This window comes from Manis javanica, chromosome 11, assembly GCF_040802235.1.
Source record: "Manis javanica isolate MJ-LG chromosome 11, MJ_LKY, whole genome shotgun sequence".
Classification (NCBI taxonomy): domain Eukaryota; kingdom Metazoa; phylum Chordata; class Mammalia; order Pholidota; family Manidae; genus Manis; species Manis javanica.
The window spans coordinates 55162876-55186276 of NC_133166.1; the positions used below are offsets into that span (position 1 = coordinate 55162876).

Here is a 23401-nt window from a genome sequence, read left to right on the forward strand (position 1 = left end):
AGTCTGATAAAATAAAGAATTCCTACCACTTGAACCCCAAAAGACAAACAACCTAATGTCTCAAACGGGAAAATAGTATGAGTAGACATTTCTCCGAAGGAGATATACAAATGGTAACAAGCTCATGAGAAGATGTTTGACACAAGTTACTGAGGAAATGTACATCAAAACCATGATGAGATACCACCTCAAGGCACTATGATGGCAATAAAAAAGGAAAATAACAAGAGCTGACAAGTGGTACAGCTGCTGTGGAAATCAATTTGGTGGTTCCTTCAAAAACCTAAACATAGAATTATCATATGACCAGCAGCAATTCTATTCTCACATATATACCCAAAAAAACAAAAACAGGGACTCAAACAGATACTTAAATGCCAACGTTCTTTGCAGCATTATTCACAATAGCCAAAAGGCAGAAACACCCCATGTGTCTATCACTTGATCAGAGACCTGCTGAAAGGAGCAGATAATGGCCATAAAAGGCTTAACATAATGCAATAAGCATTCAATAACTAGAAGCCTAAAAACAGTACAGAGAATCCACATTTCCCAAGTATCCTATTTTTAAATGTGTATCATATCAATTTCTTGCCTAAGAGGCTCATGTTGTTTCCCCCTGCATTTGGAAAAAACCCCAAATCATCTGCCATGGCCCACACGCCTTTGCAACCCCCTTTCTTCCTACCTCTCCAAACTTTCCTTGGCCACCATTTCCCACCTTCTAACAGTTTCTCAAACCTACCAAGCTCTTGCCCACCCTAGGGCCTTCACATTTGCTTCTCCCACTGCCTCTCTCTCAACCTTTAGGCCTCAGTGTAAATGACACCTGTTCAGAGAGGTTCTCACTGAAAGTCCATACTTCCGCCCATCCGCTCCATGCTAACCTCTATCACAGTGTCCTGCTTGTTCCCTTTTATAGCTCTTACCATCATGTATAATAATTTGTTTTCATTTGCTTGCTTACTGTCTATCTCGCTTACATGACTATAAGCTTGCAGGAATCACATCTAAGTTGTTCACAGCTGCTAGGGAAGGGCCTGGCATGCAAGAGGTTCTCAATAAATACTGAATAAACCAACCTTAACTCTAGAGCTACTCTCCTTTCAGTATTTAAATATTTCCATGCAGTGGGTCCGGCGTGGAGCTATGAGCCAGGAGAGCTGGCTTTACCCCATAACTTGCTGATATCAGAGCTGGGGGACTCTCCCTCTGTGGAGAAGTGCCTAGAACAGTTGGTCCAACTTGTCTGCCTTGGGTCCAAATTTCTTGGTTCCAACCTCTGCTTTATCTTGCCATGTGTATTTTCCACTCTCTGAACAGTAAGTATGCCTGTGGGGTGTGGTTCATGTCTTGTTCCCCCAACCCCACCATTCACTCTGGGGCAAGCACTACATCCTTATAGGTTTTCTATGAATTTATAGACTAATAACTCCTGAGAGGGCACTGACAGGATAAAAGTCATTTGCACCTTTTATGAGACTTTATACTTAAATGTTGAAGGCCAAGTAAGGTCTGCTGTTCTCCAAGAGAACAAACCCTGTTTGCCTCTAAGCAGCAGGCTTGTTTACCTCTGGCCCAGCCATGGTATACTGTGGGCTCCTTTTCCCCAGGAAATAACTTTCTAGAATGCCTTCATTGGCATTTCTCTTTACTTCAATGAGCAAGCCCATCTCTGCTCTCCCAAGCTCATCTTATTAACTTCACAGGTAAGGTCCAGAGTATCATATCATCTTAGCCAAAGGTAATGTTCCCAGGGAAGCCCATGTACATTCTGTCTGCCAGATCAGCCAACAGGACCCTTTTCAAAGATTCTGTGTGTGGTAGACAGAACAACGACCCTCCCAATGTCCACATCTTAAACCCAGAACCTATGAAAATGTTACCTTATATGGCACAAGGGATTTTGCAGATGTGACTAATTTAAGGATCTTGAGATGGGAAGAGTATACTGGATTGTTCAGGAGGCCCAGTGTAATCTCAAGGCCCCTTACAAGAACAGGAGGCCCAGAGTCAAAAAAAGCAGAGATTGGAGTGATGTACTTTGAAGATCCTGGAGAAAGAGACCATAGGCCAAGGAACACAGGAGCCTCTGGAAGCTGGACGAGGCAAGGAGACACATTCTCCCTGGAGCATCCCAAAGGAACGCAGGCCTGCGGACACCTTGATTTTAGCCTCGAAAGACTGATTTCAAGCTCCTGACATCCAGGACTATAAGAAAAAAACATGTGCTGTTTTAAGTTACTAGGTTTGTGGTTAATTCATTTCAACAGCCTGAGGGAACTAACACACTGTTTTCTCAAAAGAAAGGTTAACCCACAGAGGTCATTTAGACACTCTATCCTCAGTTTCCCCACTGAGCACAGTGCCAGGAGTGTGGGTGAACTGCTGAGTCCATTATTTCAGTCTACAGGTATTTAATGAGTACCCACTGTGTCCTGGACAGGAGGTTGGGAGGTGGGACACAATGGAGAGAAAATCCCAGCCTCGTGGAACTCAGTTTTACAGAGAAGTAAACACTGTACAAATGGCCCCACATAATAACTAATGTGATAAAGAAAACATAGGATGAGAGCAAATGGGTGGTCATGAAGGGACATCAGCACCAAATTAACAGCACTCACAGGGCTAAGAGGGTTTAAAGAAAATCACAGGCAGAAATCTGTGTATTTGCCAAGATAATGCCCATTCCCAGGGATGTCGTGACTTGGCCTTTCCCCTCTGGTCTGGCAAGTCCGTCATCCTTCTTTCTCCCCAGCCGGAACAGAAACAAGAAAGTACTCCCAAAATATGTAATAAATAAATTAAGTGAAATATTCTATGACAAATATTTGAATTGACCAGCTGAAGAGATTTAACAATGCAATAAGCAACCAATAGCACTTACTGTACTGGGCTTTTTTTCCTCCATTTATTAGAACACATTTGCATAAAAGGCACATTGCTCATTTGGCTTAAGCTATACAAACTTCAGGGAATTTCACTATGGTGCTAAAGGCCAGGTTGAGAAACTAGGACTTAGAGAAAACCAAGAGCAGTAGAAATTACTGAATGTTTTCATATAAACATGCTCAAGTACTTTAGCATTTGTTTAGCTAAAGTGCTTTTATAGTGTTTATGAATTAAACTTTCCAAATGACCCAGTAAGGTAGGTCATATGTTTACTTTTAAGTTAAAGTGATCTGGCCCAACCTCTTCACTTTACTAGACAGGAAAAGGGCTGAGTAGGGAAGAAGCAGAGAGAAATGCCAGAGAAGCTTTCCTAGGGAATTAACTCTTGGGGGAAAGGGAGGCCCACAGAAGTACAGGCCTAGGGAGGAAGTAACAAAAGTGCTACTGAGGGGGAAACAGGCCAGGACAACCTCTAGCTTCCCAGCTACTGAACTTGAACAAATTTACTTTGCCTTCCACTTTTGAGAACAAGGTCTTATAAAAACTGCAAGTGAATTTTATCCTAGTAGTGCTTCCCAAGAAACAAGCACAAAGAAAGCACAAAAAACTCATAGAGCCCCACCCTGAGATAACCTGAGACACTGAAAGGTCAAGCCCATACCTATAATCACAGAGTAAAACTGAGCTTATGGAGTTCTGGGCACCACAGACATTCATACATCCCTAACTCTTCCATTGGAGAAAGTAACTTTTTCTTTATAAAACACTACACTATTTTAATATAAAAGATTCCTTGTGAAGACTTCAAAAACTAAAATCACAAATAAAGGAATAAAAAGTATTGAGAAATAACCTTAATATTCTGTTATCCTTCAAATTGTCTTATTTCAATGCACGTATATGTATATACGCATGTACATACTGATAGATGTACACACAGACTTCTTACCTCTCAAAACTGGTAACACATTCTGTTTTGTTGTAGCGACTGTTTTTTCTCTTTACTTAGATCATGGACATTTTCTCTTGACATTGAGTAGTCTTCAGAAGTGATTTTAAATTGTTGCATAATTATCCTATGTGTGCAAAGGCTCCCATCCCCTCTTTTTCTAGTCAGGGTGAACAAGTATAAAGAGAGTTGCAGAGTACTTTGGTATCATAAGCTTTTCCCCAGCCCTTCTTCAGCTTCCATGCTTAGGAGCTGCCATCCTGGAGTGGGGAGAGTCCAGTTATACTGGTCCAGCTCTGCTTCTTCCAGAATTTGCTTAGGAAAATGTAAGACACTTAACCTGTCAGTCCTGTTTCATCAGTGGGAATACCATGCAATGACAATCAAAACTGCCCCTGGACCAGCTTCCGTACATGTGGTGAACAAATGAATGAGTGAGTGAAAGAAAAGTGGCTGCTAACATCATCACCATTATTTTGCACAGCCCCTCATCAGCCTGACAATTTGCTTTAGGGTTATCCAGTACTCATCTTTTTCTTCTGCTGACCAGATGGAGAACACTTAATTCCTCAAACAGCAGGAGCTTAACTCCACAGAATGGCAGGAGTAAGTATGGCCCCTTGGCATAGTCTCCAAGAACCACATTTTCAACACTTAGATCTTAATAAAATATTTGTTGACATGATGGCAGTTAAGGTCAGTCTGAAAAAACTTGGAGGATTCTTTATGAAAACAAGGGTCAGCCTGTCCCATACATGACTGAAACATCAATTGTGAGATTAAAGTTTCAGGCAGAGACCACACCAGATGGTGGTAAAAAAAAGGCACTTTTATCATGTGCCTGCTCCTCCTTGATGGTAGAGGCCTCCTTTCTGCCCACCACAAGCCCCACAGTTCTCCCGTCTAACCACATTTAACTGTATTTTCTACTGAGCTTTTACTGTCCTGCATTGTATAAACCTTCTGAGACCAGAGGGAGAAAAAAAAGACATATGAATCAGAGAGAGATACTGTTAGGCAGCTTGGATGCCTCCCTCATGCTCACTTACTCCCCCGCCTCCGCTCGTGCGATCCCAGCTGCCCACGGAGATGTCTCACCAGCACACGTTCCTGGCTGCCTGCGGGTCTGGCCGCCTGCTCCACAGGACTGATGACAGACAAGCACATCCCAGGCAGGGATGACTGTGAGTCATGGGTGACGGAACGCTTCCTGGGGCCCTGGTGACTCTCTCCCCCTGAGCCTTTGGAACTATCCCATCACCAAATGAGCCTCAAGTCTCAGCCTACCTGATTCTCAACCTCAGCAGCCTCAGTGCACCCCTTCTCACAGCTCCTCTTGTTAGGGACATAATGATAGCTGGAGAGTCAAGGCCTTCACCACCCCTTTTGGGTAGCAAGAGTGATAAAACTTGCAGTGAGCTCCCTGGGTATCTGGTGTTTAGGCACTTGTATTCCAGGGAAGGGTAGAGGGGAACAATCAGTCTGTCACTGCCTTACCCCTCACCCTTTAATAAGCACACAGCTGCGCACTGTGGCTCTTCATTCATCCTCCTCATTCGACTTCCTGGGTCCCAGCACCCACAGGGAATGTACCCAAGCCCTGGCACACACCAGCTCCTGAATCCTCTCAGTCACCCTTCTAAGTAGTAGTATTTTCTTCCCTTAACAGATGAGGAAACTGAACAACAGAGAGGGTAAATAAAATGCGCAGGGACACAGCTTTCAGATGAAAAAAGATCAGAATCTAGCTCTTTCTGGACCAAAGTCTTGTCTTTTAACACAACTACCTTGATTCTAGAGAGTTCACTCCTCTAACTACAGATGTCAAACACAACACTGGTGAGGTGGGAATCAGCCCACTCAAATTTTAACCCTGAATCTGTCCCTTTCTTATGCTGTTGAACAACTGTAGACAAACATGTTACCACAGCATTTCCCCCAAAGCCTCAACTGGATGGGTGTGAACTGACAGGTTGTTGATGTCACTGCAGTTCAAGGTGACAATGAGGTGAGCATAAAGGGCTTTGGAAGAAAATCTGCATATTTGTGAAGACATTGCCATTATTCTCTGCAGAATTAAAAAAAAATCATATCTTTGACTAAAACACAGACAGCTAAGGGAGTGAAGAGCGTGAGGAATAACATCTCCTCCAGAGGCCCACACATACGTGGCACTGTCAAACAGTCTGCTCATGTTTAAATCATGGTATTCTGGGTTCCTCCCCTTGCTTCTAGATTCCTAGTCTCTTTTGTTTTTAATACCCCCTTTTCAGACACCTATTTAAGTAGGACATACTTCACCTCCTGCTGTTTCTCTTCTAGAAATAGAAATTCTACATCCATAGCTAAAGGGAACAAAACCCAAATCCTGTCTTCTTGGAAGAGCCCCCAATTGCCATCATCCCCAACAACTGTGGTGCTGGAAACCCTTGAAGGCCAGCTGCTTCTGGGTTATTTCAAACATTGGAATATGAGCTGAATAGCTCTTACTTTTTTATTAGCATTGGCTACTAAAAAAAATTAAATAACACATCTAAAAGTACTTGGCAATAAAACTCAGCAAATATCTCAACAAAAGCAGTAGATTTGCTAATTAAAAACCATAAAACTTAAGCTATCCCCTAACAATCCGATCTGGCTTTCCCTGGACCCAAGAATTCTGCAGACTACCTCACTTGCCCCACAGCCTTCCACCATTTTGAAACCTTCTTTCTGAGTTAGAGCATGCCAGGAGTCCCGTTTAGCCACACTGACCTCTTTGCCAATAGGTTCCAGAGTTACAGTTATTGTCTTACTACCCAGGTTCACTGATGCCAGGCAAAGACAGAGTTTCCCTTGGCCAAAGGCAGCTGGCATTCAACAGCAGATGTCAAGTATGTTGAGAGAGGATGATGCATTGATAATAATATGTCCGTTGGTTCACTAAGCCCTAGGCTGGCAGCAGCTTCAGGCAGGCTAGCCCCCATTATAGTAACCTCCCCCAGCTCTGTCAGCTAGAACAAGAAAAAATGGAACTCCTTTTTGCCTGAGGATTCCTGGCTGGCTCCACCCTTGAGTCACAACAGGTGGTCAAGAGCTACATCTCAAGTTCCAGAAGCAACACCATTGACCAAGAACCACCTCCTGTGTGAGAGACTATCCCCTCATCTCCGGCAAGACACTACCCCTGGCCCTATTTCAGACCCAGAGAAACTAAGGCACAGCGTGTGGAGGACATTCTCCCTAAGGTATAAGGTGGATTCATGACAAAATCAAGCAGAGAAAGCAAGCCTCAAAGACAGAAACTTATAAGGAATTTTTTTCTGACAGTTACAGATAATAGGATTGTTGACAGCAGTGAAGTGGGCCACAGGACGACCATGTAACACCCATCCTACTGTAGATAGAATACCCAGTAATTCTCCTTCTCAAATCCCTGTCAAACATGTGCTAATGGGAAAAATCATAGAAAGAAGAGTAGTAGAAGATGACTTTAATTTCATGAGTACTCCATTTCTGCAAGGCATTATACCAAACATTTTTAATTGCTTATCTTACTTAACACCTGCAATAAACCTACGGTAGAGGTTTATTGTTATCATTATCCTCAGTTTACGGGTTGGACGATGGAAAGACCATATTAAAGAGGTTAACTTGCCCAAGAAAACCATCCATAAATGATGGAACAGAATTCAAATCTTGGCCCATGTTTTAAACCTTAATAGTCTATACCCCATGTATATTCATATTTGTATATACACACACATAAATATATACACACCCACATCTATACTTCATTCTGTGTATATGGGTATTCAAACTTGAACACATCCATACCAAGCCATCTACATCAAAGATGAATTCATAAACATATAAATGGCTAGCAAGGGCTGAATATTTGCTAAGAGGGTCACAGGTTACTAAAGCCTACCTAGGCAGGATACTCTTAAAAGGGAGAGCTGGTTTTATTCCTTACCCATTGCCACCATAGTCATCTAGACTGAAACAAGTCTGGGCAGATAGAGAAGGTAGGTAATGCTAGGGCTGGAGAAGCTGTGTTGCATGACAACAAGAGCAATTATTTAGCAAAGGCAGGAATAAAGTAGTTCCCAGGAATAGCTAAGGAGGGGTTCATGAACAGCTCAAACTCATGCTGTCTCTATGGATACAGCTCCAGTGTAAACAGCCCAGACCACTTCCGGGTGTACAAATAAGGGTCATAGTGACTTGGACTATTCCAGAACCTGCAGAAATGAGGGTAAATAACACAGGATTGGAGACAAACCTCTGTGTGTGTGTGTGTGTGTGGTAGAGGGAAAGGGAGGAGGAGATGGTAATTGGGGAACAGACTTTGGACTCAGCACCCCAGGGATGAGAAGGAGGCTCAGTCTTCTTATTTTTGAAGACAGTGTGACTGCCATCAAAGATACAATCTAGTTGGGAAGTCAAGGCACAGGTGTCATCACTCTCCAACTGCCACATCACCATATGCTCATTAATCAGATTCCAATCTCAGTTTGTCCAATGATCCCAGACCAACAACATTCTTTTAAACAATTTCCTTGATGAACCATGCAGGTCAATGCTGGCAAGGACTTTTCTCACAGTGGCGTGAACAGGATCATCTCCATTATTCTTTCAACATCTCCGCAAGTATTAAGGGACTAGTACACCAGACTTCCTGCCCATCCCTGAGCTGAAGTCTAAATAGAAGTTAATAGAAAGGGTCATAAAACACTATGACCCTTATTTGTATACCCGAAATATTGCTTTGAAATTACCTTCTTACTTGATCCTCTATAAGGGTGACATATTCTTCAGTACTTTATTCATTATGGGCAAGAAACCAGAGTTTCCCAAACTAAAATCCATGGAGCACAATTCCACTAGATATTGTGTGATAAAAGTTTCTGTGCTCAAACAACTTTGCAAAATGTTAATAACAGCTTTCTTTATTGCAGGGCTTTGCAAAATCCGTAATACCTTCGTGCAGAGTTAATCTCTACATCCCTGAGAATTATTTCATCCTAACATCTTAGGTTTTGTTTGTTTATTCTTGATGAATATCTCCCAGCACTAGAATTCCATGAAATCCACTTTGGGAAATAAATGCCAGGCTGGACTATACACTCTCTCAATAGAACACAAGGGCCTGGAGGAAAAGGACATTGCCTTATCCATCATGGGATCCCCAGCACCCAGGATAGTGCCTGGCTCCTAATGGGTACTTGATAAAGTTTGCTGAATATATACATGAATGTGGACGTGTGAGGCATGTGTGATTCCAGAGTAAGTTTTTATGACAAAGAGTGATGTTAGAAATGTCTCTTGCTGTGACATCTTGCAGTACCAGGAATCCACTGGGTCTGTTACTGGTTAATATTTTTGTTTACTGTAGCTTGTATCTCATTTCCATAAAGATTTGAGATGTTCAGTTGTTACATTCTACCAGTAGAGCCAGGGGAGCCCGGCTGAGGACCATTCAGAAACAGGCAGTCAACCACCCACGGAGAGGCAGAAAGCCAGACCAAGAAGTCCTGTAACAAAGATTCTCTACCACCAGCCAAATCCTCCCTTCTATTGCCTCCAGGTGAACCAAAGACATGCTGGAAAATAAAGAACTAAATATGTCACCAGCTTAGAAGCTAAACTCAGGCAACTTTCCCTAAGACATCTCAAGTGCTCCCCATGACTATGGAGTCCTAAGGTGGGATCCCACCATATGGGGATTAATTGATCACCTTTAGAGGAATCCTATAAAGTCAATGAATGTGGAACTAGGTTTGAAAAACATTGACAGTTTAGTTCTTCTGAGTCCTCGAATGATTCATTTGATTTGAAGCAAACCAGCCAAACATCCCCCATCCATTTTGTGGTTTTTCCATTAAACTGCCCAAAAGTATTTCAGAACTGATCATGAATTCAGGCTATGAGGAGAATTGCTGTGCCTCCCCATGAGCTAAAGTTGCCTGAATGTGTTCCTCACTCTGTTCTGGCAGTTGTGGCCCTGGCTTTCCAATCACCAAACTAACTGACTAGCCTTCTACTTACACATACTTGCTGCCACACCACTAACTCAGTCCTCTGAGACAGCCAGGACCTTAGAGAGGGTGGTGGGAGGAATAAAGGCATTTCCCCGACTCCAGAGGCAGGAGAGCGACAGAAATAGGTGTCTTTGTTTGATGCTCAGCCAAGAGGGCCACTTCTCTTAACCACTTGACATAAAACCCAGGACCTTAGTGTCAGGTAGTGAGTAGATCCTCACTCAAGGTTGAAATGAATTAGTTAGAACCCATCTTAGTATTAACAGAAAGCGATCATGTCTCCATCACCTGCTATATTCATCAATTGTGTTATGACAAAAAAGAGGAGGAAAAATGCATCCCTTTATTCATTCCAGGCCTGTTCTTTCCATTCCATGGCTTAAGGCTTTACACACTGATGATCTTGACAGAATAAATCCATAAAGGAGCAGGGTTACATAGTGTCAGGGCTGGACTTGAAACATCTCATCCTTATTCTGTCCCTTGGCAAACAGACACAGATATTAATTATAAAATTTGACCATGATAAGATTCCTCAAGGGAGGAACAACCTAAGACAGGCACAGTCGCAGGGGGGCATCAGGTGAGAAATTGGGGATCAACAGCAGTGAAGCTTAGAACCTCACCCCCCCTGTTTTGAGAGAAATCTGCATCCATGGATGTTTTAAGGCCCTTGTCTAGCTTGGATTAGCACATAGTCTACAGGCACACACCTGATCATCTACAACTGCTCTCTTACAACACTAAACTGTTTTCTACCTTTATCTTGCACCTACCTACCACTTCAGCACTTTATTAAAAATAAATAATAATAATAATAAAGGGAGAAATGTGGGATCCACATATAAATCAAGTATAAAAATCAAACGAATATTCATATGTGACCTGATTGTTTATAATTCATAATGTGTGATTCACCATGTAAGAACTTGTTCGTTATGCTTCAGAAGATTGGAGACTGATGAGAATTAGGCTTGAGATGGATTAATGATTGTGCATTGAGCGTTGACCCCCCTATACAGAATTTTATTGTTGTTAACAACCATTTGATCAATAAATATGAGAGATGCCCTCTCAAAAAAAAAAATTTTGACCATGAGACAAAGAAATTCTCATGTCCCATGTTTAATCAGACTGAGGTGCATGACCTGTAGACATGTATGCCAGAAAATGACTAGACTTTGGTGTGCTGAGCACCCGTTTCCTTTACAGAATGGCTTCTCTTGGGTTCCACGTGATTCCACAGGGGCTGTCGATGTCTCTCTCCTTTCTCGCACACCCACTCTGCCTCCACCGTGGTGAGCACATGACTTTATTTAGGCCATTCTGAGCACCTGGAATGTCTAGGGGATAACCAGATTTCTTTACAGACTCTGTGGTCTTTTATGATTTGGCCAAAATGCAGTAGGAAAAATCTACCCTAGCTGGACCCACTGCTGACTGTGACAGTGTTGTGCAGTGTTTCAGGGCAGGCATTATGGAGTCAGACTGCCTGGGTTCAAAACATGGATGATGTCCAGCTATGTGACCTGGGCAAGCACTCCCTGCCTGAGGTCCTTCATGTGTGAACTGGGGATAATAACACTACTACTTACCTCCCAGGTTTGCCATGAATATTTAATAAATGCATGTAAAGCATATAGAAGAGTGCCTGGTATTTACCAAAAACTCAATAAATTATTTAGGTGACCAAATCCAGATCAGGTCCCTAAGGTATCATAGGATGAGAGCTTCTTCAAAGAGGCCTCCACCATTGGTATTTCCATCATTGAGGGTGATGAATTTGATGTTCAACCTTTAAGCACTCCACTCACAGCCTGTATGCACTAGCTCTGCATCTGTCTCACAGATAACTGCAGCCAAGGAAGGAGTAGTGGGTAGGGAGTGGTGGGAAGTCCCACTGATTAAGAGACTAGAGTATTTCCAGCTGCCTTGATTCACTGCCTTCCTCGAGTGGCTTTGTTTACAGGTATGAGGTTTGGTTTTCCCTACATTTTTTACTTCTTTCTCTCCACTATAAACCTAATGCTTTGACCCAGATTTTGTGATGACTGACAACACAGAATTCCTTAAACATAGGCCAGGCTTGAAATCTGATAGACTTTCTGCCCCTGATCTGGTCGCTTTCAAAGCTCCAGCTGTCCTCTGGGTCCACTCCCCTGGAATTCAGGAGCTGGAAAATGTAAATGCTGTGTTTCCCTCCCCTTTAAAATAAAATAAGGGGAGAGGGAGCTGGGTTGTGACTTTCAAATATCCACAGAATGGGGATGACAGGTCCTCCCACATGTGAGGGGAGCAGGGCACAATGTCCCTCATTTATCACTGAAATGGCACATTTCCTAATTTGTTGACACCCTAAATCAATTACAGCTTCTACAGGTGGTCTTAGGGGAAGCAGGTAGAAAAGTTTCCTCTTGCATCAGGATTAGATGCCCTTAGTGGGGCAGATGGAAATAATTTTATGACCTAAGGCCAGTCATTAGGTCCCCCAGACACAGTTATCTCAGCCATTTCTGTCTAGCCAGTGTAACTCAGATGTAGATAAATGTTAAGTCCACAGTCCCTGCCAGTGATATTCCAAAGCCCTCCCTAAGACTTCTGGATACTTCTGAGCGACTTACTTACATGCTCTAGGTGACCTCTGTCATGCCCAAAGGTGCTTTATTCCCAGCTTACTGACCCAGACATAACACCCAGCCTGATCTTCAGTTTCCACCAAAAGGTCACTGTCAAGGGCATTCATAAAAGTCAAATATCTCACCAAAGAGTTGGTGGCTGCAGAGGTGAGATCATGTTCCACAAACAGACAAATTAAAATACATTTATGTTCTTTCTTTTAAAAGTCTTGTCAAGCTACTCAATCCTCACTTAGGTTTCTCCCCATTCAGCACCTAGCCTTCCACCTTCTCTTGTTTCCTCTCCCTTTCTGCCCCATCTCTCTCAGGAAAGGAGGTCAAACACTCAGATGTCAATAGGGACTAGCAGGTAACATACATGTGGGCCGAGAAGGTGGGGTGTCGGGCCACAGAGAGGACCCAGCCTACCTCAAGGCATTCAGGTTCAAAACATTTTTAAGCATTGTGCTCTACTGACTACTTCTGCAGGCCTTTGAACCAAAGGCTGCCCATTTGCTGACTTTTAGCTCTCCAGTCTCCCTCTTTGCCACAGCCACCCAAGACAGAAAAAGAGTGCCATCAAAACTGGAATAGCAAGGACTCTCCCCTGCCATCTGAAGCCATCCCAAGTGCTAAGATTACATGTGTATCAGCTTAATCAATCCATCTATTAGATGTGTGAGTTTCAGTCAGGTACCAGGTGATCCTGAGCTCAGAAATTAGTCTGGGCTCACCCCACACTCCACTAATCTGCCTTTGTATTCTTTTTTTAAATTATTATTGAGCAAAGTGTATATAACAAAATTTACCATTTTAATCACTTTTCAGTGGTTTGTGCAACCATCACTATGATCCATCTCCAGAACCCTTTCAACATGCCACACTGAAACTCTATGCCCATTAAACAATAACTACCCAATCCCTCCTCCTCCCCACCCCTGGCAAACACTGTCCCACTTACTCTAGGTACCTCATGTATGTGGGATCAGAGAGTATTTGTACCCTTGTGCCTGGCTGCTTTCACTTAGCATAATTTTTCAAGGTTTATCCACATTATTGCATGTGTCAGAATTTCATTCCCTTTTTAAGGCTGAGTAATATTCCATTGTGTGTACATGCCACATTTTGCTCATTGATTGCCATTTTTTGTTGTTTCTCCCATTTGGCTCTGGGGAATACTACTGCAATGGACATCAGTGTACAAATATCTGTTGGAGTCCCTGCTTTCTTGGCTTTGTGTATATACTCAGAAGTGGATTTGCTACATCAAATGTTGAATTTTTCAAGGAACCATGCCTGTGAATCTTTGAAAAGGTCACAGAATCTCTCTAATCATCATCCTTAGAATGAGGATCACAATAGCCCCTACCTTATTAGGGTGGTCTAAGAATTAATGCATATAAAGCATTCAACTCAAAGACAGGGCACATCATAAATGTTCAGAGATGTTTAATTTTGTAGTTCCCTGAAATTAAGGTGCTCAAACTGCATGATCTCTAAAGTTAATCCCAGCTCCAAAAATCTATGATTCCACCATTAAATTATTTTCCTGTTGAGAAAAGCCAGGAGCTCTCAGCATATGTATCAGGAGAACACCCTCTTCATGGTCCCCACAAAAATCCACCCTGCCAAGAAGGCTCAGTTTTCATAGCTCTGTCCTTGGAATTTGCTAACACATCCCATTATAAACCAACATCTAATTTTTCTTGTCATTCGTTCCCCTTGCTTTCTTTCCACATTCCCTTTCTAGGCTGGCTGCTCCTGCCTACGGAAAATCTGTGCTTTGCATTATCTTCCCTGGTTGCCTTTGTCTTCATTCCCCACAAGCTAATGTCTGTTGGAAGCAGCACTTGTGAAGTTATCCATATTAAGGTCTCATTCCCAAGTGTCACATATTTTAAATGAATTTTTCCTCTTAGGCAGATGCTGCTGGCAGAGCTACTGCTGTTTGGTGAAGCCAGTGGAGTTGGGTTTCTCCCCTCACATGCTGTTTATGTTGGTTTATCACTTGGCCTAATATTTGGATTCACATCCTCCAACATGTGTCCCATGCCGAAGAGCAACAACAACCTCCTGCGCCATCCCAGTGGAGGTTTACATTTCATCAGATCTCCTTTTAGAAAAGTAATTAAAGTAAATCTGCTTCCAACCTTTTCTTGACAGGGCCAGATTCAGAATTCCAGCAGGGAGTGGACTCGCTCACTACTTGGAGAAGTATTTTCCTTCTCCGCTTTATTCCTCTGTCTTTCCTCTAACTGTGAACGCTCACCAACTGAAAAATATCCTTGCTAGACACGTGAAGTTACTCTCCAGTTCCTTCAGCAGCTTGGATGCCAGGGAACCATGCACTCTCCCTGAAGCTTTTCCACAGCAAAAGGTAAAAGAGATTCTCAGGTCAGAAGTAAATGTTTTTTTCAGATCCTGGGCAAGAAAAAAGGGGCATCTGAGCTTTGGTTTTTTTAACTTTTATGGCTTTGAGCCCTCTCACCTGCCACGTTATAAAAAAAAAAGAGGGGGAAGCAGGGGAGTTTAATACCACCTTGAAGAAACTGGTCCCCTGAGCCCAGGAGCTCTGGGAAGGAACCAGGCAGACTCCTCCGGAGCTGGGCTAGGGACATGCCTAGAGATTGAGCTCCAGAAGGCAGAGATGCAGCAGGGAGGAGTCTTAATGCAAAGTTGTTGATTTACCCCTGCGCAAGTGTTTGGACTTAGGGATTACCAGGCCCTTCAGGGGCTCCTTCTTCCTTCACAGCTGTCTTTGGGCTGCTCCACTTGCTACTGAGGCAAAATTCAAATGAAACTTCCTCTCCAGTTTGAGAGTAGGTCACTGTGGAAGTTTTCACCTGGGGTCAGCAGGCTACAGAAAGATGCAAAGTACTGACCAAAATGGGAGTTTTTTCATGCATCTCGGCTTTCTGTTCATCAGGAAGGGATGTGCCTCACTGTCAAGTCCCCTTCTAGACAGTAGGCTATTGCATTTTGCACCCTCATGCCACTTGTCTTATTTCATCCTTGGCCACTTACCAGCTGCTTGCAGCAATGGAGCACCCACCTCTAAAGTAGAACAGAGAGGACAGGAAACCATCTCAGACCGGGAACAGCAGAGGCTCGCACAGTGTCTGCTCCCACACAAAGTTGCCCTATTTGGCATATCTAGCCATTTCAGCCTGCGCTTGCCTCATGAGGTCTCACCTTACCTTCTGACACCTCACCCCTCAAGCCTTATGTTCCTGAGAAGTCCCCACTTCACCTGCCTGCCAGCCAGCGATTACAAGACAAATGCACCATCCCCTTGCTTCTGCCCTCAGCTGGGGTCAAAAGGCTCCCAAGAGCTCTGAGTCTCATTTCAGCCTCACTTGCCCAGAGCGCCCGTTTGACATGGGGTTTGTGGCTCAGAAAATGACATAATGAAAAGCACAGAAGCCAGAGCTCTTCCTAAACAAACACTGTGCATCCCCAGAAATAGCGTGCACTTTTAACCTCGGCTTCTTCTCTTTGGTTCTCATTCCCACCGGGAGGGAAGTGTTTGCTGAGTGGGTAAGTCTCCCTGACTAGGGATCTGTCCTGAAGGGTGTGATCAAGATCTCATCAGGCAGCGCTGACCAGGAGGAACGCCCTCCCTGCAAGCCCTGCTCTCTATTTGTCTCTCTCCCTCTCGTGCACCTCTGACAGGGCTCTTTCCAGGGGAATCTTAATTTTTGCAAGTCAGAGTGGGTAAGTCAGACTGGATGGATTTCCAGAGGTAATTTCGTGCTTTAAAGGAATAAAATTAAAACAAGTAAATTAAACTGGTACCCAGTTTAGTTCAGTCCCACAAGTTGGGATGACAAAACGGTGTCACTTTCTCAGGGAGGGCAGATGCTCCAGCACCACCGGCCAATCCCCCAGGATTGGGGCTAGAGGAGCAGCCCCCATACTCTGCAGCTCCCTACCAGACCCCAGGAAATGTCCCCTCCTCGGGACCCAGAACGCTACTCACAATACCTCTTGGCAAGGCCGAGATGAGAAAGAGCTGCAGGAAAGTGAGCCCCAGCTGCGGCCACCAGCCCCGCTCCATCGTTCCGGCGGCGGTGCCGAGTGACTGCTGGGGAGGGGCGGAGGGAGGCCAGCAGCGGGCAGGCGGCTCTTACAGGGACCTCCCCAAGCCCCAGCTGAGCGGGAGCTCGGGTTTCAGCTCGCCAGGCTCTCCCATCCTCATCCGAGGGGAACCACCTTCAGCGACGTCAGTCCGAACCTCTGCTCGGCGCAGCCTTAACCCTTGCGGGGCCCGAGGAGGTGTGGCCACGCGGGGAGCCCCGGGCCGTGGCTGGAAGCGCCGCCGCGGGGCTCAGAAGCCAGTCCAGCAGGCTGGGCTCCCTCCGCCGGGCTCGTCGGGGGGCCGGCTGGCAGCTCAGAGGATTGGGGCAGAGGTGGGGGCGCGGTGGGAGAGGGGCGATCAGGTGAGGCCTCGGGTCCCACACCCACACCTCCCACCCCCTCCGGGAGCCTGCCCGGCGAGCTCGAGCCCCTCTGCCTGCCCTGAGTGCACAGGGCCTGCTACATTGAAAGAAGGTGCGGTTCGGGAGCCATTTCCTCCTCCCCCTCTAGCCCAGCTCTCCTCCTCCCTCAGCGTTTGCTCTAGGTGTTCCCAGCATGGATACCCAGTCCTTTGCATCTGTAAGCTGCTGGAAAAATTCACCCTCCCATGATGCCCATCACGGTAAACTCAGCAGCATAAATAGGTCCTGCACACATGCCAGGCAGGATATTAAGCTCAGGGAGAGAAAAATATACAGGACACTGCCTCCCTTGTGAGGGCATTTGGTTTAGGTACAGATAGCAAATGACATATTGAAGTGAGGAAGAAGGATGCCTTATGAGATAAAAGCTGATAATTTTGAAAAATTTCTCCATGCCAGGCCTCTAGGTACCTAACATATATTAACTCATTTATTCCTTCAAAAAAACATATCATCTCCAACTTACAGATAGGGAAACTGAGTCATTGAGCATTCAACAGCTCATCCAAGGTCATATAGCTTGAACTCAGGCACCTTGGGTGCAAAGACTATGGTGCCAACCACCATGCTCTACTGCTTCTTATCATGCTGTGTATACAGCGTTTTATTCAACCCTTATATACACCATGTACAACAGATGATATTGTCCACATAGCACAGATGCAGAAACCAAGACTCAGAGATTGCGTGACTTGCTCAGTGTCCCTCAGCTGGGGAGTGGCAGAGCAGGACTCCCCCACCAAGTGTGACTCAGGGAAGCACTGGGGCTTTGGGCCAGGCTTGGTCCCAGTTTGTACCATCAAATAAAGAACAGTACATGGGAGAAGCCAGTGACGCATCAGGCCTAGGGCTGTGGGGAGTTTCCCTGAGCTAGAGAAGCTAGAACCTGGGACCTGATACAGACAGAGGTAGACTCCCAATCCATGGAGGGCAGCTGGGAGGCCTTTCCAGGAGAAGGACTGAATTTGGCTAGTGCCACTGGAAAATAATGAGTATATACCTGTTCCTATTATAATTGTACATGTATTTCTTTCCTCAAAGGATCCATGGCAATGTGTATCCCACTAAAATGCATTTTAAACAGTTTCAATAAAAATACTTATTTCAGAACAAAAATTAGCTCAAGAGGATAGACAATATGTCTAGTTTGGATGTTGCAGGGAGCAGAGAAAGAGGAAGCATGAGGTCAGGATGTTTGGATTTTATTCTGTTGTTAGTGGGGGATCTGCATTTTAGGACCAGGGGGAGCAGGATCCAAAGCAAAGTCTTAGGAAGAACAGTCACCCTGGTATCCATGCTGAGGGCTGGAGGAGGCCAAGGCTGGCACAGTGGGTAGCTGGGACTATTGACAAAGGCCTGGAGTGTGAAGTAAGCTATGGGAGTGGAAGGGAAAACATGGTGGAAGAAACCTGGGGAAGGAAAATACCCAGGGCTCAGACCAGGCTGGATAGGTAGGAGCCCTGACACAGGTGCTCCTCTGGAAGAGGAATTCCTAATTCCTAGCCCTGCCTCTGGGGCCCACTGCAGCAAAGTGCCAAGGAGCAAGAACTCAACAGTCAGAGACTTGTATTCAAATCCTCGATTCACCACTTTCTGACTACGTGACTGAGAGAATATAGAAGGTACGGATTGTTCTCCACCCCTACTTCCTGGCACAGAGGTCCTGAAACCCTTATCATTTCCTGGACAACAGGAGTGGTTTTTATTCTAGTGAGGTGACTTTGGGTGGGCTCCTGGCTGGCTCTTGGGTCTAGAAATACCAAGCCATGATTAGAACTTGGAATTTTCAGCCTTACCCACCATTCTCTTCAGGCAAGAAAGGGGCTGAAAATGAAGTCAGTGATCCATCATGCCTATGATGAAGCCTTCATAAAATTCCCAACAGTCCAGGGCTCAGAGAGCTTCCAGGTTGGGGAACACAACCTATGTACCAGAAGGATGGAGCACCCCAACTCTACAGGGACAAAAGCTCGTGCATTTGGGACCATTCCAGACCTCGCCCTATGTATCTCTTCATCTGGCTGTTCATCTCTATCCTTTATCACATACTTTAATAAACTGGTAAACATAAGTAAGCATTTCCCTGAATTCTTTGAGCCGCTTGAACAAATAATTGAATCTAAGGGGGAGGAAACCATGAGACCCTCCAGTCTGTAGGCAAGTTGGACAGAAGTTGTGGGTAAACGGGGGACCTACTACTTGTGATTGGCATCTGAAGTGGGGGACAGTCTTGTGGAACTGAGCACTAACCCTGTGTATCTGACACTATCACCAGGTAGGTAGTATCAGAACTGAGTGAAAACATAGGACACCCAGCTGGTATTGCAGAATTGCCTGGTGTGGGGGAAACCACACACACATTCGGGACCAGAAGTATCAGAAGTGAGTGTGGTAGCAATGTGAGAGTAAAGAAGACACACAGGAGAAAGACAAAGAAGGAAGGACTGGGGATATTTTTCTAATCCAATAACCTACACTAAGCTAGCTAACTCTGAATCTCAGTTTTCTCATCTGTAAAATAGAAATAATAATCAAACCTGCTTTGTAGACTGTTGGAAGAATTTAATGAGATTATGTACATATGGTGCTTAGTACAGTGAATAGTTCATACTAATGCTCAATAAATATTCATCTTTATCTGCATTATCTGTCTGAATCTGACCCCAAGGAAATCCTATGGTATGGGCCTTCTTCTTCACCCTCAAATACCCTATCCAGGTGAAATTTATTTAAAGCAAACACCAAGAATAGCCATAAAAAGGCGGGTTGGAAGCTGGTAAATACCAAAGGTCAGCATATGTAAGGGGCGGAGAGCAGAGGTTAGAAGAGAGGAACTTCACTTTGTTGCTGGCTAAGCAGCCCTGGTCCTTTATGATGGGAGTGGGGAGGAGACGACTGAGTTTCCAAATGACAGTAGGAATAAGAGCCTCTCAGGAGTCCGTTTCTACCATCAGCTGACAGTACCCCCTCCTTCTTTCCTCATCTCCCCCTGAGTTGATACTCAGCAGCCTCAGCCTTATGGCAACTATACCCAAACAGGGTGGAGCCCCAGGTGATGGACCTGGCTGCTCCCTAAGGAGGTGCCTGGTACCAGTCTTTGCTTCTCCAGCCTTTGGGGATGGGAAACAGGCCCTCAGCCCTGCTCCTGGAATGCCCATGGTAGTAAATGATCTCTGCTAGTTTGTTGTCACTAATTTGGGTTTGCGGATTTCTGAAGGCTACAGTCTGGAAAGGTATTGTCAAAAAGGAGCAGAACACATTTCTCTGATGAACTCAGAGCAGTGGTCAGATATTACCTCATTGAATAAACCGGTTGGTCGTGGAAGACGGAAGAAGGAAGCTATGATGATGCTACAGAAAAGGTTAGTAGTTTGCCTGAGGCTGTGCAGCCCTACAGATTACTATTTTCCTGCACAAATTTAGCTTCCTCTTCCCATTATTGTCAAATCAATTTTTCTATATTGCTAGAGTTTACTGTTATGCTAAACCAGGGGGTCTTAACCTGGGCTCCATGGGGCCTACTGGGATAGAGATTTTAGAGGGCCTTTGAACCTCTTGAAATTATGTGCCCAGTTCTGCCTGCATTTTTTTGGAATAAGAGGGAGCCATAGCCTTCTTCAGAGTCTCAAGGAGCTCTGCAAACTCCCAACTCTTTTCAGAATCAGTGATCTTTATAAGCTAACACTGAAAATTTGACCAAATATTTGTTGGATTTTGGGGAAGTGGTTTTGTATATACAGTTGTTGAGTGGGAACTATAAGCTGCATAATGGACACACGGAAGACCTGTCCTCCGTTTTTTCCCCTATTTCTGCCTTAATGGCACTTGCTCTGGATGACGCTGCCTAGTGTTGAATCCTGCTGGACCATTTACTACCTATGTAAACCTGGGCAGGTTATTTCACCTAAAATGGCCTTAGTTTCCATCTGCTAAGTGGGGAGAATAATGGTACCTGCCTCATAGGGCTGAAGAGGTCAGAACAGTGCCTAATATACTAAGACTCGGTAAGAACTGTTTTTTTTTTTTTTACGGCTGTCTCCCCCTCCTGCCATATTCTTCTACAGCTACTTTTGGGAGGACTAAATCACTAGACAGGCTGGGAGTGAGGAAGGCAAAATACCATGTTTGGAAGTAGGGAATGATACCTGGAATTCAGAATTATCTACTTATAATCAGTACTCAGAAATCAACAATTGGCTATGTAGATGGAGTCAGGCCACCCATTTAATTACAAGTCACAATACCCACCAATTTTCACAAGAAAGGATAAGACACTCTAACAAAACCTATGCCTTTTACAATGCCACCAGTGAGGCGGGTTGCATGTGAATACCCAGAAAGAAACAGCAGGGAAGGCTGTCTCGTGAATGCCAATAGCTCCCCAGTCTCCAAGCTATAACTTCCACAGATCAGCAGCTGAGCAGCAACCCTACAGTGGCAAAGCAGGAGGCAAGAGCTGGGGCAGAATGATCTGCAAACCCAAGAGAGGCATCCCACACTGCTGGTAATTAAGCTGGTTTTCATCAGCTGTACCAAAGACAAAAGTTCAAGTCAATCACCACCAGAGATGGGGAAGGGTAGGTGTCTGGAAAAGACAAAGGGCCCTCCCACCGAGGCCTGCTATAACTCACCCTCCATGGAAGTCTCCAGACCTAATGAATACAGGCTGTTCACCTATACAACAAGCAATAGTATTCTGCCTGCAGGTCTGGCTCAGCTCCATTCCCTTTCCACTGGGAGCCAGGCAAGGGGGTAGGTGTGTCTGTGGTTCTTTCTGTGGCTACATTCTTCTTGCTCTATGTCATTCTTTAGGTAAATTGCTGAAAGCTAGTGAGCTTTCCCTCGTTCACAGTCAATGTGCTCCTGAATCACATGGGGAAACCTGTTCTTGACTTCCATATGTATATTTATAAATTCCAATTTTAAAAAAATGTCTGCTATGCAACTGAACTGCAAAACTTTACAAAGAAAATTTTGACCACAGTCCAAGTGGCTAGCTCAAGAGTTACGTGGAGCTGAGCCATTTAAAGTGGGAAACAGAACAAAACAGTAGAATGACTCTAAGAGAAGGCAACAGAGTATGTCACAAAAAGAGCACTATGGTCCCTAGACCCCAGTATGGATCAAAGCACTATGATCTACTGGCTTTGTGAACTGGGGCAGGTTCATTGGCCCCTCAAGCCTCTGTTTCCTCATCTGTAAAAGGGAGATAATAGCTGCCTTATAACTTAAGTGAGAAGATTAAAATGAGGCTGGCATGCATAATGGTAGCTTAATCAATGCTGACTATTATTATAACTATCTATGAGCATCTACTCTTAAGAGTTTTCCAAAGAATCCCTTCAGATATTTAACTGAAATTAAACTAAATAGGTACCATTTTCCACAGGTTTGGTGATATGTTATATTCTTATACTGATTTGAAGTAAATGCACATCTGCAAAATATACATTGTACAAATAAATGTATATATACATTATACATTTATACTTCCAATTGCAAGTCTAGAGACAGAGTGTGCATTTGCTTGAGATTTGTCTTGATGGACCCTATCCGGGTGTTCAAGCAAAATTTATTCTGACACGTATTAAAGATAGTAAAGAAGACTATTCAAGAGACACTGCAATGGTTTTGCTGTAGGGAAGAGAGATTGATCTCAACTCTAACTGTGGTAAGGAACTGGGAGTTTACAGCCAAGGAATGGAGTGGGGGTCAGAAGATAGAAAATTACCAAGAGGAAATATCAGGAGAATATCCATAGAAGGGAGTAAAGGAGAAAGCACAAACATGAGGCAAAAACCATTCACTCCCTTATTCAGCTCAACTGATTGTGTGTCTACTCTATGCCAGACATCATGCACCTCCCCACCCCCATCAGCTGGGAGTCATCTTCACGCTCTGCCATCCTCCACACATGCCATCATCAGCGACTCCACCCTTCTTACCTCCTCAGTGCCTCTCCTACCAACCGTTTCTCTCCATTCCATTGCAGGATGCAGGATGCCAAGTCTGAGGCACAAATCTGATACAGTCACTGGCCCGCAAATTGTTTTCCATTACCCTTAGAATAGATATCATGGTTTAAAGACCTGCCTCCATCTCTAGCCTCCTTATTACATGGTCTTCCTCATCCTTGCCCTCTCTTCTCCATTCCCTCTGTTTTTCTTATCTTCACATCTCAATTAATTCACCAGTCAGGTCCCTGCAGGAACCAGGCAGCAACTGCAGAATGACTGCCAACCAGCATACACTCAACCAAGAAGTAATTCCAATGATGGCAGTCTTGTCACTGGTGGTATCTTTGCCTGACAGATTAACATGGACTCAAACAAATGGTATGTGACTCTTTCCTATCCCAATCACAGAAGAGAATCACAAACAATTTACATTCATGTGGAATAGACAATAAAACGCATTTACCAT

The 23401-nt window shown here is 44.4% G+C and overlaps 1 protein-coding gene across 3 annotated transcripts in view; it reads right to left on the minus strand.

The window, feature by feature from the left end:
• PAMR1 (peptidase domain containing associated with muscle regeneration 1) overlaps window positions 1-23401 on the minus strand; it is a 152504-nt gene that overhangs the window by 57396 nt on the left and 71707 nt on the right. The window contains exon 1 of one of the 3 annotated variants that reach the window (XM_073216400.1): window positions 16464-16739. The exons of the other annotated variants lie outside the window; for them this stretch is intronic. Within the exon in view, the coding sequence (XP_073072501.1) occupies window positions 16464-16536 (73 nt within the window). The 5' untranslated portion in view covers window positions 16537-16739. Of the gene's footprint in view, window positions 1-16463; window positions 16740-23401 lie in introns of those variants that run through there. 3 annotated transcript variants of the gene reach the window in all.